The sequence below is a fragment of the Gopherus evgoodei genome, chromosome 17 (genome assembly GCF_007399415.2).
Source record: "Gopherus evgoodei ecotype Sinaloan lineage chromosome 17, rGopEvg1_v1.p, whole genome shotgun sequence".
Lineage (NCBI taxonomy): Eukaryota > Metazoa > Chordata > Testudines > Testudinidae > Gopherus > Gopherus evgoodei.
In genome coordinates, this window is record NC_044338.1 from 21,549,281 (window position 1) to 21,566,581 (window position 17,301).

General features: G+C 49.2%; 1 protein-coding gene across 1 annotated transcript; it reads right to left on the reverse strand.

Annotated features, from left to right (window-relative positions):
• Positions 1-5,870: 5,870 nt before the first annotated feature.
• Positions 5,871-8,051, reverse strand: LOC115636569 (C-C motif chemokine 4-like). The gene is made up of 3 exons (XM_030536850.1): positions 7,726-8,051; positions 7,455-7,569; positions 5,871-6,393 (listed from the first exon to the last, which is right to left on the reverse strand). The coding sequence occupies exons 1-3, from the start codon at positions 7,844-7,846 to the stop codon at positions 6,312-6,314; spliced, it is 318 nt and encodes a 105-aa protein (XP_030392710.1). The 5' UTR covers positions 7,847-8,051; the 3' UTR covers positions 5,871-6,311.
• Positions 8,052-17,301: the final 9,250 nt, after the last annotated feature.

Below are 17,301 nucleotides of genomic sequence, written 5' to 3' on the forward strand. Positions count from 1 at the left end.
AGGCTCCATTCTGCCGTTCTGAACTCATCAGGAAATCAGTGGGAGCTGGACCCTCAAACACACAAAAGTACGGCTTTAGCCAACCTGTGTACTGCCAATCCTCTTATACAGCGCTGGAACAGGACATTGCTCAAACAAGACAGCAGGAGGCGGGAGGCACCTCACCTGTGCTTCCAGCAGTGACTACTGGGCATAAGTTCTTTTGATTTGATCACTAATAGGGTTATATTATTGGGAACTGGCCTCAAGAGGATGGCAGTCACCACTGGCCACCAACGGCTGACAGTCTTTTGTCATACAGCCCATCTCGGAGACGAAGGCCCCGAACATTGAGCCCTGAAGATCACATGTGAGGTCATGGGCTGGGTGCTGCCACATGCTCACCCACAATTAAACTGGCTGCCCCAAGTTAGCAACAACCCTGCAGAGCTTTTAGAGGCCTGGAATAAAGCCCTACAAGGAGGACATGGACACTCAGTACTACAGACCTTCACTGCCAAGCATGTTGCTATTGTTGGACCCCTTAAAGACTTGCAAAGATCTGGGCCTCAGTTTTTCTGTGGCTCCATGGGAATAATAGCCCTGCCCTGCCTCATGGGGGCATTGGGAGGAGGAATACACGAAAGGCTGTGCAGTGCTCCGATATGGTGGGATTAGGGACTGAAGGGAGAGATGGTGGAAAGGGTCACATTTTAGCTCAAACTCAAAGGCTCGTAGCAAAAAGTTTGGCTTTTACAAAAAATATATTTTAAAACACAAAGCTCAGAGATCAGGGGAGATCAGGGTCCTGCTTCAGCACTTTATGCCCATGGCCACCCTCCCTCAGCCACCCGCCCCCAGATAGGCAGGGCTGAAATGTGTCTGGGATAACAGGAATTGGGTGCCCCAAGCAGGGGAGGGCAGAGTGGCGAGTGTGAATGCCACAGCCGAGGGCTGGTTCTGATAAGGTGCTGGGAGTGGAACCAGGGAGCTGAGCAGGACTGGATCTGAGGTCATGGGGCTGTGTGCGTATATACCACTTTCTGAGCTGGCACAAGGAGGAAGCCACTCCCCGAGTGCAAGTTTCAACACGGCTGGATAATGTTAAAGTCACCACAGAGTGACTGAGAGCTTCCTCCTGAGCTCAGACTTGGCCTCTGTGTGTAAAGAGGCCTCTGAATCCAGGGGCCTCTTATCAGTGGAGAGCTCCTGGGCCCTGGAGGCTGGTTAATCCTTGAGAATGAAGGAAATCACACCTGGGGACTGGGGGAGAGGGTCACAGAAACAGAGACAGGTAGGACTGGAAGGGCCCTGGAGAGGTCATCTAGACCAGTCCTCTGCATTGAGGTAGGACTAAGTATTATTTTAGATCATCCCTGACAGGTGTTGGTCTAACCTGCTCCTAAAAATCTCCAGTGACGGAGGTTCCACAACCTCCCTAGGCAAAGCGCTTACTTACCCTGTCAGCAAGTTTTTCCTAGTGTCCAACCTAAATCTCCCTTGCTGCAATTTAAGCCCATTGCTTCTTGTCCTTTCCTCAGAGGTTAAAAAGAACAATTTATCACCCTCCTCCTTATAACAGCCTTTTATGTACATTTATGTCCCCTCTCAGCCTTCTCTTCTCCAACCCAATTTTTTCAGTCTTTTCTCACAGCTCACGTTTTCTAGCCCTTCCAACATTTTTGTTGCTCTCCTCTGGATTTTCTCCAATTTCTCCACATCTTTCCGTGCTAGATCCCTGGCAGGCAGAGCCAAACGGGGACCCTTGCAGACCCTGGAACCAGCCGCACCCTCCCACCTGCCCCCACTGCCCCAACAACAGGGCCTGCTGGCCAGGGTACCCACTTCAGAGCGGGAGCCTCCCACTGACTAGCAGCTGTGGGGAGTCTTGCTAGAGAAGGGGAGGAGGTGACAGAATGAGGCGCAGAGCCAGGAACTAACCTCATCTGCACCCCGCTCTGCCATGCAGCATGCCGAGGAGGACCGCACTTACATTGTTGCCCTAGAGTTAATGGCCAGAACAGTTCGAGTCCACGTTGCATTTCACGCTGGCTGGAACAAATTGTCATCAGCATGTCACTACAGGACATCCAATGGCTAGGCAAGGTCAGCCTCTCCCCAGGTCTCAGGGGACGCTGCAGGGTGAAAATACACGAGCTTCCACTGTTATGAACTGTGCTCATGAGGACAAAGCTGGCCTGGAGCCCCAGGGCTCTGCGATCAAATATCCCCACAAGTTACAATGTGTTCCACTCTTTTGATGGAAAAATAACCTTTTCAACTAAACAGACATTCACCAAAAAAATCCATTTTCACTGAGAATTTTTGGGCCCCCAAATGTGGCAACAGAAGTCAGACCTTTTCCCAGTTTTCAGAGTTTCAATTTTTTTGACCAAATCCTGGTCGTTTTCATGGAGATGGGGGTGGGGGGTGGGGAGAGGAGCCATTTCGTGCCGTTTTTCCTGGTGGTGGGGGGGAAATGTCATTTCCTGCCCAGCCCTAGTGAGTGAGCACCCCGGTGTGAGCCACACCCGCCAAAATCAGACTCATCAGGGGCTCAGCCCTGCACCATCATAGACCAGGGTTCCCAAACTTCATTGCTCTGTGACACCATGCTGATAACTAAAATTACTACATGACCCTGGGACGGGGGACCAAAGCCTGAGCCCACCCAAGCCCCACTGCCCCAGGCTGGGGGCCTGTAACCTGAGTCCTGCCACTCAAGGCTGAAGCCCTCAGGCTTCAGATTTGGCCCTGGGCCCCAGCAAGTCTAACACCAGCCCTGACAACCCCATTAACATGAGGTCACACCCCGCAGTTTGAGAACCGCAGTCATAGACAATGGCAGAATGCCCTGACGCAGGGCGGCCTGCCCTTTGGGGTGTGTCTACACAGGGAGCAGTGATTCTCTGAGCTAAGCCCACCTCCATCCCTTGGCTCTAGAGCCTGGGGTTCCGGCTCCAGCACCAGCTGTAGCATCTACACTAGCCCGAGCCCAAGCCTGTTGACCCAGCTCTGAGATTCGCTGTTTAGACGTATCCTTAAAAGGGTCAAGATGCCTGGGGCTGCCCTGTTCAATCAGCTGTGCCTGCGCCGGAATTAGCGGCCTCACAGCATAAAGGGGCTAGACTAATTGGGGTCAGGTGAGAGCCTGGAACCCCTGGGCAAAGAGCTCCACCTGAGGAGGAACCACAGAGATCAAATTGGGTTCCTGGGGCAGGTTGCGAAGGAGGATCTGGATGGACTCCAGGGAAGCAGCCAGGAGCTAGGGCTCTGTCCTAAAGGTAGCCCAGAAGGGCCTGGCAGCTGAGCCTGGACGGGCACCTAACAGGGAGAGAAGAAACTTTTGTTTCTTTGGACTGTTTTCACCCTGGAGGGGGTTACGTTTCAGCCAGTGACTTGGCAAGAGCCCTGAGCCACGTGAACGGCTGGGAGAGACAGAAAATTCCAGTGAGGAGAAATGAAGCCACCTGCAGTGCTGTTGCTGGCCAGCAGCAGGCGCTAGGGGCAGGTACCGCTGCAACACCCCCATTGACACATTCATATAGGATCAGGCCTTGTTTGACCTTTCATCAGACAATAAGCCTGCGTGCTGCTCAGATGTCAGCCTTTCTACCCGAACCCCAGAAATAAAACGAACCCCCTGTTACCTTGAACAGTGACCTTTGCCTTCTGTCACACGAAGATCTTACTGAAATACACGAGGCCTAATTCTGCTTTCATTTCCACAGGTACAAATCCAGCGTAACTCCAGCGAGGTCAGTGGAGTTACTCCAGATTTACACTAGTGTGAGTGACAGAGAATCTGGTCTGTTTTGCCTCATGTGGTTCTTTCACTCGATTCAGGTTATCCTCTTGGGAACAGTTGCTTTTTACGGAGTTCTGTTTTTGAATGGCTTTACAGGAGTCATTTCTGCTGCTGGGATGCAAGACATTTCTTAGTAGTAGTAAAAAATCTCATCTGTATATTATTTCATCCGTGAACTTTAGGCAATGGGGGGTTTGTAGAGGTTTGGAGGAAGCGGATGTGGATTCAGGGTGGAGAGAGAAAGCGATGGAGTAATTGGAGGTGAGTGTGGAGTGAGCCCCTTCTTCAAGAAGCATGGTGAGGTCATAGTCGCATGAGTACAGGGTGGAATAAATCAGTAAATGGAGTGTCACTCTGGATTAAGAGTGGAGTCAAAGCAAATGCAATCAGTGTGTCAGTGCAAGGGTGAGTCAGTGAAGGGTGAGTATTAGATAAGCATGTGCTGGGAGTTGTTAGTGTGTGTTGCTCTCGGGTGCTGATGTAATTTTATCACTTTCAAAGCATTTTACAAGGCTGGGCATCATCACCCCCATTTTACAGATAGGGAAACCGAGGCAGAAAGCAGGGAAGTGACATGCCCAAGAAGACAACAAGGAGTCCGGTGGCACCTTAAAGACTAACATTTATTTGGATATAAGCTTTCCTGGGTAAAAAGCCCACTTCTTCAGATGCATGGAGTGAAAGTTACAGCTGCAGGCATTATATAATGACACACGAAGAGAAGGGAGTTACCTCACAAGTGAAGAACCAGTGCTGACAGGGTCAATTCGATCAGGGGGGATGTGGTCCACTCCCAATAACTGAGGAGGAGGTGTCAATTCCAGGAGACGCAAAGCTGCTTTTGTAGAGAGGCACCCACTCCCAGTCCCTATTCAAGCCCAAATTATTGGTGTTAAATTTGAAAATGAATTGTAGTTCTGCAGTTTCTCTTTGAAGTCTGTTTTTGAAGTATGGCTACTTTTCACTCTGTTACAGAATGTCCAGGGAGACTGAAGTATTCTCCTGCTGGCTTTTGTATGTTACCATTCCTGATGTCCGATTTGTGTCCATTTATTCTTGATACCATGCCCAAGATAAACTGGTCAGAAATAGAGCCAAGATTGCCTGCCTCCAGCATCCGTCCCCCATCCCTGACAACTCTCCTTCATCTCAGCTGCTCTGCAGGAGAGGATGAGCTGTCTCTCCGGCTGGGTGTGCGCAGCAAGGGACTGCAAAGAAGGGCTGAGCTGTGTCTCTCCGACCCGGTGTGCGCAGCAAGGGACCTCAAGGGAGGGGTGAGCTGTGTCCAGAGCATTAAGGAGCATGCAGCGCTGAGTGGATCCAGGCAGCGTGGATATATGCGTACACGTGCTGGCTCTGTGCCCGGAAACAACAGGCCACAGCTGATAGAAGTGGCATGTGGAACAACAAGCCTCCTTCTCCAGGGCATTTAAACAAACCGGCTTCTAGCCAGCCGCAGGGCTCTGCTAAGAGCACTCAGGGCAAGGGACAGTGTCTCTACAGGAAGGGGAAATACTCACTTCAGTGCCTTGGGGCAGTGGCTGTGTCTCCACTGGGCAGCCTGAGTAACTCCCCTGCTCCCAGGGAAGTTCCCTACACACACACACACACACACACACACACACACACACACACACACACACACAGAGGTCTTCCCCAACTCCAGACTCCTCTCCTGCCCCCCCACCCTGCTCTCCTCCCCTCACCCAGCTGAGCTCATCCCCTCATTGCAATTTCTGCAAACCTGGTGCTGTCCTCAGCTCAGGGGAAGAGATTTAACCCTTCGTCCTCCCACTTTAAGGTGGGAACTATTCTTGCAGCTGGCTGCGTGTACTGTAGACGGGGCACGCGGGGTGGATGTGTGTGATGTATAGATCTGAGCTATGAACTGCAAATGGGACCAAATTTTCCCCAGACTCTGGTGGTGCTGAGCTGGTAGGGTTTGTTCCAGATCCATGCCTAGTGAGACAGGCAGGCACAGTGGTCAGATGATGTTTCTGGGCCTGGAGATCCTTCCAGTCAGGAATTACATTCAGGTAAAAAACAGGGTGTTTTTCTACAAAACATTTTATTTTCCAGAATCATCACTTTACCCAATCCCTGGTCATAGCCTAATATTACAGCACAAAGAACTCAACATATTTGGGGTGTTTTTGTGCCAGTCACTGCAATGCACAGGGAGTCATGTGACCCACCTGCACACATGCCATAAATAATATAATTAGCAATACAAAAAATAGGGTCCCAACTGCATGTCTTAAAGAGCATCACATGATATGTTAGAAGTCCAGCGTTTGTCAGTTCTTTGAAAAGTGGGTTGGTAGCAGCATCCTGGCTTGTGTCAGCAGAAGTGAGGAGAGGTCCTTCCGGTGCCCTTTGAACTCTGTTCTTAGATAGCCAGTACTTGGGCTCAGGAATTGCCTGTTTGTCTCATGTGACAGCACCTGGCACAATGGGGCTGCAAGGTGCTACTGTAATACACATAATAAATAGAAATAATTCTCCGTCTCCCACTCCGCTCAGTTCAGCTCCAGGTGGTCACATAGGCTTGGACCCAGGAGTTGCTGGGGTTGGCACAGACGGCCCGGCCTTTCTTCGTAATAAACCTGTGGGACAGGAAGGAGACGGTTAGAGTGAGAGAAACGTTGTGTCTCTCCCGCACCGTCCTGGGGCGCCCCACCTCCAGATCCCACTACAGCCAGTCAGTTCTGCCCTGTCCCTGAAGGATCCTCCACCAGAACCTGATGCTGGTCTGGGCCACCTGGCCTGCCCCTCCTCCCATTTGGCTGCCTGTTCTACATATTAAAGCCTTCCTGTGGTCTGCCTTCCCCCAGCCGCACTTCCTGCCCTTCCTCCACACTCCATTGTCCCCATGGGTGAGTAGGTCCCACCCCCAGACCCTAGTGGAGCTATGGGGGAATCCCTGCTGGTGGCTTCTTCTCCAGACTGTGAATACTTGGCTCTCAGAGTCTGTGCTGGTGCAGTGGGCTCTCTAGTCACCAACCTCAGGCCTTTGACACCTGGATTTGCCTCATGCTAGGAACCAGAAGCAGCAGCTGGACACCAAGGGTACGTCCACATTGGAATAAAAGAGTCAGCTGACCCGGGTTCAGGTTGTGGGGCTAAACATTGCAGTGTAGATATTCGGGCTTGGGCCCGAGCCCAGGCTCGGGGGTCCTCCCGCCTCGCAGAATCCCTGAGCTGGGACTCTACCCCGAGCCCAAACGTCTGCACCACAATTTGACAGCCCCACAGCTGAGCCCCGCAGCGGCTGTTTCATTGTAGACGTATAGCAGGGTTCTCAGACTTCATTGCACTGTGACCCCCCTCTGACAACAAACATTACTACACAGTCCCAGGGGGACGAAAGCCTGAGTCCACCCTTGTCCCGCCAAAGCCCGAGCCCCACTGCCCTGGATGGGGCTTCAGTCCTGGGTGGTGAGGCTCAGGCTATGGCCCCAGACCCCAGCAAGTCTAACCCACCCCATTAAAACAGGATCACAACCCACTTTGGGGTCCTGACCCACAGTTCAAGAACCGCGGACATAGAGCAAACTATTCCATTGCAGAGCAAGAATGCAATGTAATGATTGCAACACCAGCATGCACTGGAATGGAAGCTGTCTCTGCTCACTGCCTGGCTCCAGCATCAGGAGTTTGCACTTACACTACAGCGGGTAAGGAGCACTTGCTGCTGGTGTCATAGTAATCCACTACCATGCTGCGTGGGATCTGGCGGGAGGTGTGGGAGAAGCAGCAGGAGATGGGCATGTCCGGTCCCACTGAAAGATGGAAACAAACAGCGTGAGTGTGCCTGGAATTCCATGCAAGGGAAAATAACACACGTTATCAGGGGAAGGGTTCCCCCCTCATTCCAAAGGGCAATAAACAGGTTTTCTTCGGAAATGGACAATTTCAGAGAGAGACGCTGGACTCACCTGGGGCAGAGGAGGCCAGGGAGCAGAAGGCAGCAATGAGGAGAACGGCGAGGGCAGCCACGGAGACCTTCATGTTGCTGTGCAGAGAGGATGAGCAGAACTGGACCAGGGACTGCTGCATGCACCAGCTGGGACACTGAGCAGCTAGAGTCTCCTCTCCTTTTATAGGGAATTCCAGAGGCAGAGAGACAAAGGGGAGCAGAGTGGAATTTCCAGACCGGATGTCACAGCATGAGCAGAGCAGATGGGAGCCAACGCTCAGGAATTAATAAAAAGTGAAGGGCTGAGCATGCCAAGCTCTTACTCAGCACATTTATTTCATACCATCAGGCTGCAAGGAAAACAGAACGGTGCCTGTAAGTCACATGGAGCTCGGGGGGAGGTGGGGGCTCGGGGAGATTTATCCATTGGAACAAAGAGACGGACTTTTCCCTCCTCATGCAAGTTGTGCAAGTCTGGAAAAACAGGAGGCATCTGGGCCATACTGCTTCTCTCGGGAGCCAGGCTTTCATATGAATAAGAGGTTAAGAGTGGGTGCGGGAAGAGGTGCCATTGGAGCTACCAGACTGGTGGTGCACCATCTGCAGATCCCTCTGCCCTAGGACGATCCTGTCAGAGCTGCCTGAACACAGTCGTGAATGGGGTTTTATTCTTCTTCTGACACTGAATGGCTTTGCTTCGATTCAGTGCCTTTAGTCACTGGAGTCATGCAAGCAGAATTTTGTCCTGGTTGGAAGATCGGGGTGTTGGCAGGTAACATCAGACGTTAATCCACCAGGAAGTGTGTGTTACAGGTCCCTGTCTGCCAGTCTGCAGAGGATAGGAGTTGTGACACACAACACACACAAACACCATTACCGTGTGCGGGGTTGTTAACTCAAGCTGTTGAAGAATGTGCTTTTAGCTCTGGCGGTCCCCAGGTCAGCCCTCGCTGTGTTGAAGATGGCAGCTGTCACACAGGTGAGAAAGGTTAAATAGTACCACATTTAATACCCTAGGAGGGAGAGACAGATTCAGCCCCCTGCCCTTTGGTATCCATTCCAACCAGTGTTCATTCCACCCAAGAAGAAATTGGTGACATCTATGCCAGGCTTCGTGGGGCTGCAGCTGTGGCAGATGACATATTAGAAACACTGAACTATGATCTGATCTGATAGAGCAATTCCTGTGTTCCTAATATATCAATCAGATCTGTCCAATCTCCTGTTTTCAACAGTGGCCAATACCAGCTGCTTCAGGAGGTTCAAGAAATCCACAGTGTAAGGTAAGGGATAATCTGCCCCCAGCTACAGACTGGTTTGTGCCTTGAAGCAGGAGGGGTTAGATCCCTTCCAAACTCATGGACTCCAAGGCTAGAAGGGGCCATTGTGATCATCTAGTCTGACCTCCTGTATGGCACAGGCCAGAGACCTGCCCCTAAATAATTCTTGGAGCAGAGCTTAGAGAAAATCATCCCATCTCAATTTAAAAATTGTCAGTGACGGAGAATGCACCATGACCCTTGGTCAATTGTTCTAAGGATTAATTCCTCTCATCATTAAAAATTTGCACCTTATTTCCAGTTGGAATATGTCTAGCTTCAACTTCCAGCCATTGGAGGGTGTTAGATGTCTCTCTGCTGGATAGAAGAGCCCATTATTAAATACTGGTTCCCCAAGTAGGTGCTTTCAGACTGTGATCAGGTCACCCCTTAACCTGCTCTTTTTGTTAAAGTGAAGAGGTTGAACTCCTTGAGTCTCTCACTACAAGGCAGGTTTTCTAATCCTTTAATCATTCTCATGGCTCTTCTCTGAACCCTCTCCAATTTATCAGTATCCTTCTTGAATTGTGAGCACCAGAACCTGACACACTGTAAGAAGGCCCTGCATTCTGTGTTCTTAGATGTGCACATTTACATTTGCCATATCAAAACACACGTTGTTTGCTTGCGCCCAGCTTAGCAAGCGATCCAGGTCGCTCTGAATCAGTGGAACTGTCTTCATTATTTACCCCTCCCCCAACTTTTGTGTCATCTGCAAACTTTCAGTGATGATTTTATGTTTTCCTCCATGTTACTGATAAAAATGGTAAGTAGCACAGGGCCAAGAACTGATCCCTGCGGGGCCCCACTGGAAACAGGCCTGTTTGACCGTTTCACTTTGAGCCCCATCAGTTAGCCAGATTTTATTCCATTTATTCTGTGCCATGTTAATTTTATATTCTAATTTTTTGATCAAAATGCCATGTGGTACCAAGTCAAATGCCTTGCAGAAGTCTAAGTATATTATGTCAATTTATCTACCAAACTTCTAATCGCATCAAAAAAAATCCCAAATTAGTTCAACAGCATCTATTTTCCATAAATCCATGTTGATTTGCATTGCTTACATCAGCCTCTTTTAGTTCTTTGTTAACAGGGTCCTATATCAGTCACTCCATTATCTTGCTCGGGATCAATGTCAGGTCTATAATTAACCAAGTCATTCTGTTTAAAGAGGAGTTGGAACAATTTGTATAGTGGGGGTGCTGAGAGCCATTGAACCAAGCTGTATATCCTGTATATAATGCATCACATGCATCCAACGAAGTGGGTATTCACCCACGAAAGCTCATGCTCCAAAACGTCTTTTAGTCTATAAGGTGCCACAGGACTCTTTGCTGTATATAATGGAAACCACCCCCGGTACTCTGAGTTCCTGCACCTGTGCCAGTTTACGCTTTTTAAAAATTGGTACAACATTACCTTTCTTCCAGTCTTCTGGACCTTCCTCAGTGCTCCAAGACTTACTGAAAATCAATATTAACAGTACAGTGAGCTCCTCGGCCAGCTCTTTTACAACTCTTGAAAGAAAGTTATCTGGATCTGCTGATTTAAAAATGTATGACTTTTGTTTGTTTCTTTCCTATTTATAACTTCAGACCTTGGTGTTTGGCATCATGTTCCTTGCTGGTAGCTGCAATCTTCAAGCCATACTCCAAGGAGCTGGAGGGAAAGGGATCAAGGTCAGTCTGGACAAAGACAATGTTAGATCAATCAAAACAAAAGATTTTGGTCACGCCCCCTCGGCTGACAATATAAAGCTCAAGCCTGCAAAAGGCGCAGCAGTTGCTGAAATGAGGTCACTAGAGAATGATGCAAAAAGAACAGGAGTACTTGTGGCACCTTAGAGACTAACAAATTTATTTGAGCATGAGCTTTTGCGGGCTACAGCCCACTTCATGGGATGCTGAGCTGGAGAAGTCATCAGGATGGGGATTTACCTTGCCAGGTTTATACCAGACCTTGCAGAAGTCTTGGCATGACTAGAAGATCACCTAAAGAAAGACTCAGTGTTCCACTGGGATGCCCAGTGAGATTCTGTCTTCACCAGTGTAAACCATCTCGTCTCCAGTGGAAGCTCGTTTGCAAACTATGGTATAAATGAAGAAGTGGATGCATCTAAATGAGGACTTGGGGATTCCATACATCCAAGGAAATAAATTTTGCACAGCTCAAAAAGGAGAGCTCTGCCCATTGTCCGGATATGGGTTACGCTTACCGCCCATATGTGCCTGGGAGAAACCTGACCTCTTTGCAGACAATCATAACAAAACTCCTTGCTGGAGCACCACCAAGGCTACAAAGAAAGTTGTAGCTGCGGAAATACAATACGGTGATTAAACACAGTCTAGATGACAGTTTTATTCAACAGGGACCTTATAGTACCTTTGACCATAGCGTGTGACCCAGGGAGAAACCAGAAGATGGTGACAATCCTTACAGTATGATATCCATGTTAGCTATGTCTTAAAACTGCTTGAATAATGCAGTTCACAGAATCACAGAATATCAGGGTTGGAAGGGACCACAGGAGGTCAACCCTGAACAATCAGGTTCTGAAATATTTAGTAGAGGAGGGGGAAATGCAATCCATATTACAAATGAATTTGATCTGATTTCTTTTTCTTTCCTTTCAGAAAGGATGTGACATTATTAGTGATATTGCAGATGGTTTTGCCTAATTGTGTGTATCAATATAAAGCAGCGCGTGGAGAAATGCTTATTGTCAACTGCGGTGCAGTTCTCTTTAGAATCTGAGCATATCACCAGTAAAGTTGGTACCCTTCCCGTATCCCTCTGAGGCCTGGTGTACCCTTAAAAATTAGATCAACCTAGCTACGTTGCTCGGGGCTGTGAAAAATTTCACATCCTGAGTGCCATAGTTAGGTCGACCTAACCCCTAGTGTAGACTCAGCTAGGTGGATAGAAAAATTCTTCCATCAACCTGTTACCTCCTCTTGGAGAGGTAAATTAACTACACTGGCAGAACAAAACCTTCAGTTGATGTAGGAAGCACTACACTACAGGGCTCCAGCAGCGTAGTTGAAGCGCTGCAAATTGGCCTCGGTAGTGCTTGTAGTATAGACACAGTGAGACTCAAAATCATTCTTGTAGGTGTAGCTGTTGCCTCTGGGCCTCATCGTATATCATTACTAATAATGATTCTCAGCTCTTCTATAGCAGTCTTCATCAGTCGGGCTCAACGTGCTTTACAAAGGAAATAAGTATTGTTGTCTAGGGAAACTGAGGCACGGGGCGATGAAGTGACTAGCTCAATGTCACCCAGAAGGGCTGTGGCCAAGCCAGAAATAGAATAATAGAACTATAAGGCTGGAAGGGACTTCAAGAGATCACCTAGGACTATGTATCCTGAGGCCATCCCTGACAGCTGTTTGGCAACCGGTTCTTAAAAACCTCCGGTGACGGGGATTCTACGACCTCCCTTGGAAGCCTGTTCCAGAGCTTAACCACTCTGAGAGTTAGAAAGGATTTTCCCCCTCCCCAATATCTAACCCAAATCTCCCTTGCTGCTGATTAAGCCCATTACCTCTTGTGCTACCTTCTGGAGACATGGAGAATAATTGATCACTGTCCTCTTTAGAACAGCCCTTAACATATCTGAAGACTGTTACCAGGTCCCCCTTCAGGCTCCTTTTTGCGAGACTAAACAGGCCCAGTTTTTTTTAACCTTTCCTCACAGGTCATGTTTTCTAGACCTTTAATCATTTTTGTTGCTCTCCTCTGGACTCCAATTTGTCCACATCTTTCCTAAAGTGTAGTGCCCAGAACTGGACCGAAAGCTCCCGCTGAGGCCTCACCAGTGCCAAGCAGAGTGGGACAATTACCTCCCATGTCTTAGGTATGACACTCCTGTTAATACACCCCAGAATATTTGCCTTTTTACAACAGCATCACATTGTTGGCTCATATTCAATTTGTGATCCACTGTCACCTCCGGATCCTTTTCAGCAGGGCTACTGCCTAGCCAGTTATTCCCCATTTTGTAGCAGTGCATTTGCTTTTTTCCTTCCTAAGTGTAGCACTTTGCATTTGCCTTCACTGGATTTCATTTCGTTAGATTGGAGAGCTGCTCTGAAATTGTTGAGGTTGTTTTGAATTCTAATCCTGTCCTTGCAGTCTTCTCCCCATGTAGTACTTACAATCTGGGATCAAGTCTCCTCTTAATCTTCTCTTATTCCTGGATTGAAGGGGTACTTTATAACTTTATAACTGAGACAGGGATGTTTGGGGGGATGGGAGAATCGAAAGGAAAAGTGAGAAATTATTTAAAAGAGCAAGTGTGTATTGAGCATATGGACAAATTGGAGAGAGTCCAGCAGAGGGCAACAAAAATGATTAGGGGGCTGGAGCACATGACTTATGAGGAGAGGCTGAGGGAACTGGGCTTGTTTAGTCTGCAGAAGAGAAGAATAAGGGGGGATTTGATAGCTGCTTTCAACTACCTGAAGGGGGGTTCCAAAGAGGATGGAGCTCAGCTGTTCTCAGTGGTGGCAGATGACAGAACAAGGAGCAATGGTCTCAAGTTGCAGTGGTGGAGGTCTAGGCTGGATATTAGGAAACACTATTTCACTAGGAGGATGGTGAAGCCCTGGAATGGGTTCCCTAGGGAGGTGGTAGAATCTCCATCCTGACAGGTTTCAGGGTAGCAGCCGTGTTAGTCTGTATCCGCAAAAAGAACAGGAGTCCTTGTGGCACCTTAGAGACTAACAAATTTATTTGAGCATAAGCTTTTGTGGGCTACAGCCTACTTCTTCGGATGCATAGAAGGGAACATATATTGAGGAGATATATAGACACATACAGAGAGCATGAAAAGGTGGGAGTTGTCTTACCAACTCTGAGAGGCCAATTAAGTAAGAGAAAAAACTTTTGGAGTAATAATCAAGATAGCCCAGTACAGATAGTTGGATAAGAAGTGTGAGAAGACTTACATGGGGAGATAGAGTCAATGTTTGTAATGACTCAGCCATTCCCAGTCTCTATTTAAGCCTAAATTGATTGTATCTAGTTTGCATATCAATTCAAGTTCAACAGCTTCTCATTGGAGTTTGTTTTTGAAGCTTTTCTGTTGCAAAATAGCCACCCTCAGGTCTGTTATTGAGTGACCAGGCAGGCTGAAATGTTCTCCTACTGGTTTTTGAATGTTATGATTCTTGATGTCAGATTTGTGTCCACTTATTCTTTTGCATAGAGACTGTCCGATTGACCTGACTTGACAAAGCCCTGGCTGGGATGATTTAGATGGGGATTGGTCCTACTTTGAGCAGAGGGTTGGACTAGATGACCTCTGAGTCCCTTCCAACCCTGATATTCTATGATTCTATCAGGATTTAAAGGGGGTTGGGGGTTGAGTGTTACTCCCTTAAAATAGGGTGCATTGTGGAATTATTGGTTGTGCTCACAAGAATGTATAGTTTGCATGGAGGAGAAGAGGTGTCTCCGGGGGGACGGGTTGTGTCTTTTGCTCTTTACACACAAATAATGTGAACAAACCACACCAGCATCATTGGGTCCCAAATGGCCATCAGATACACCAGGCCCTGGCTAGGCTGGGGCAGCTTCTAAAACACAGAGCACAGTGTGCGCCGCCACGAGGCTCACACACTATTTAAAGGGATACTACCCTATTCCTCTGCACTACAACGGGGCTGAGAGATTCGTTCCCATACTTTTTCTATCCTTCTTTATGACCTCACCTAGGGTTGGGTCTAGGGTTGGGCAAGCAGGCCGGTCACCCAGGGGGCAAGGGGCTTCTGTTGTTCTCCTATGATTGGCCAGCCATTTTTGCTTCATTTGGCCAGGGGTGGGCTTGGCTTGTTGGTTGGTATTTCAGGCCCATTCCTGTCCTAGGCCAGTGGGTATGGACTAGCTAGCTTGGCCTCAGTGGTGGGAAAGCCTTGGGTTATGCAAGGCTCAGAGGTAGAGGGACATGCTCTGTGAGATGCTTGGCAGCCCCGTGATCTGTCTTGAACCAGGAGTTTGAGTCCGGTTAACACTGGGAAGCTCCAGGCTGTTTCTCACACAGATTTCAGGTTTCATACTTTGTCAGGTTCCAGCTCAAGGACTCATCTCAGGCACCAGATCTTGACAGAACTGTCTCACTGCTGAGCAGGACGTGGTGAGGTGTGTCTGCCCTCTGGCTCCCTCGGATCCTTTCAGGGTGTGACAGAGCAGGAAATGCGGGTTCACACCTGGCGACGGCAGAGTCTGACATTGGCTGGAGCCTCCTGCTAGCAATGGTCTGGTGCCCATGCTGACACCTGCGATATCCCAGTGCCTTTGCTATCACTGACCATGAGGTGGTGCGATCTCTCTGCAGAGCCTGGTGGCTGGGGTCACCAGGATCACCCTGAGCAGACCCATTCTTTGCTTTGCAAGATCCCAGAGGCGATGGGGGTGCACCAGTTGCAGGGCCTCTAGCCTCATGCATGCTGAACAGGAGAGGTATGAAACCTCTAGGTTGCAACACCCTTGGGATATGCAGGGCACACAGCTCTTGGTGCCTTTCCCTTGATGCGAGGATGGGGGGGGTCCCTCTGCTTTCCAAGTGTCTGGTGCAGACAGATCTGAAGGGGCCAGTTACAGCTCAGTCTGGACAATGAGCCCTTTGAGGGAAGTGAAAGCCAAGGCTGAGAGCTGGAGTCAGGCACGGGGCAAGCTGGGCTCCGTCCACTTCAGAGAGAACAACAACAGCGAAGCAGCTTGACCTCCAAGCTGCCCCAGAGATGGGAAACATGCCCCAGCCTCGGAGGCAGCCTGAATCAAACTAGCCACCCACAACTAGCCCGGCTCTGCCTCCAGGCAGCATCCCCAGCGCTGCAGGAGACTCACCCCGCACAAGGCTCCCATGAGCCCCTTGGGATTTCCTGGGCAGGTCCCGCCTGCACTGGGCAGCCAGCCCTCAGTGGCCAGCTGTGACAAGGTGAGCTCGCCCTGGGGTAACGGGGCTAGCCTGGGACTTGGGGAACAGGGGCTCTGTTTCCTGCTCTGCCACACACTCTCTGTGTGACCTTGGGCAAATCACTTGGCCTTCCTTTGCCTCAGTCCCTCCTGTATAACAGGGATAACGGCACTGAGCTGCCTCCTGGGGAGGGGGAGGGCTGACAATACACTGGCACTTGTGAGGCACTCAGATGGATAGTATGAGTGGAGCACTGTGAGATCTGGGGTTGTCATAAGGGGCCGTTGCCAGCTGATGTGAGCTGACTTTGCTTGGGGCATATAAAGGCCATTTAAAGCCACCTTTGTCTTGTTCTGAGTGGGACTAAGCTGGATCTGAGGATCAAACTTTATAACAGCATCTCCTTGGCAATCTGGCCCTCAGGAGGATGCTGAGGGTCACAGTCTGCAAGGCTGTGGGACAAAACATTTCCAGGCTGGAAAGTTCTGCCCTAAGAGCACTGACTCTGCCTGTGATTCTGTGGCCCCTTTACACACCTGGGGGAAGTTCCAGAGCCAGGAGAAACCTCCCAGCCTCTCCAGGGTGACTTTGACCCACTTTGAGTCCAGCCACACCAAATGCCACAGAGGCAAAAGTGCCTTCTTCCCTCTTGGGGGATGGAGGGGGCCAGCATTCACACACACACACGCCCAGTTCATATCCTGTTGCGCACAACTCATTTGCTCCACTCTTGTTCACACCCGCACAGCATCATCCACACTGTCAGAGTGTTGTCGTGTGGTTTTCACACTCCTCTGCGCTCTCTGGCACAGACACGGTTGTGACCTGCAAAGGCAAAGGAAATCAAGTTGTGTATCCCCTCCCCCCACCTCTTTGCTTCTTCACAACAACTAGAGAAGCCCCGCCAGGCTTATTTCTTTTAAATCTGCTTTTTATTTCCATTTTAGCAATCTTGGGAATGTCAAACCTGGTCTTCGCTGGTTTTGCTGGATGACCTGGATGTTCACATTGAGAAACATGGGGCTGCAGTAAACATCGCCCAGCACTCCATTCTGGCCATTCTCCATGGTGAAATGAGCACAGCTAGTGCTTTCTGTTATGTTCACCACAGACATAGAGAGAAGGTAGATAACAAATACTAAATATTCTTGCTGGAAGGTTGCAACAGAACACAACTTTTATTCTTAGACTCTGGAATGATAACCCACAGCATCCAAAAACAGAAAGAGAGAAAGCAGGCTGCTCCATAATGCAGCGAAGCACTATTCAGCCACCTTGTGCTAGGCTGGCTCTTTCTTGATGGACTATTGCTCTCACGTGGCATGTTTCCATGCAAGCAGGACCAGGAAACGTT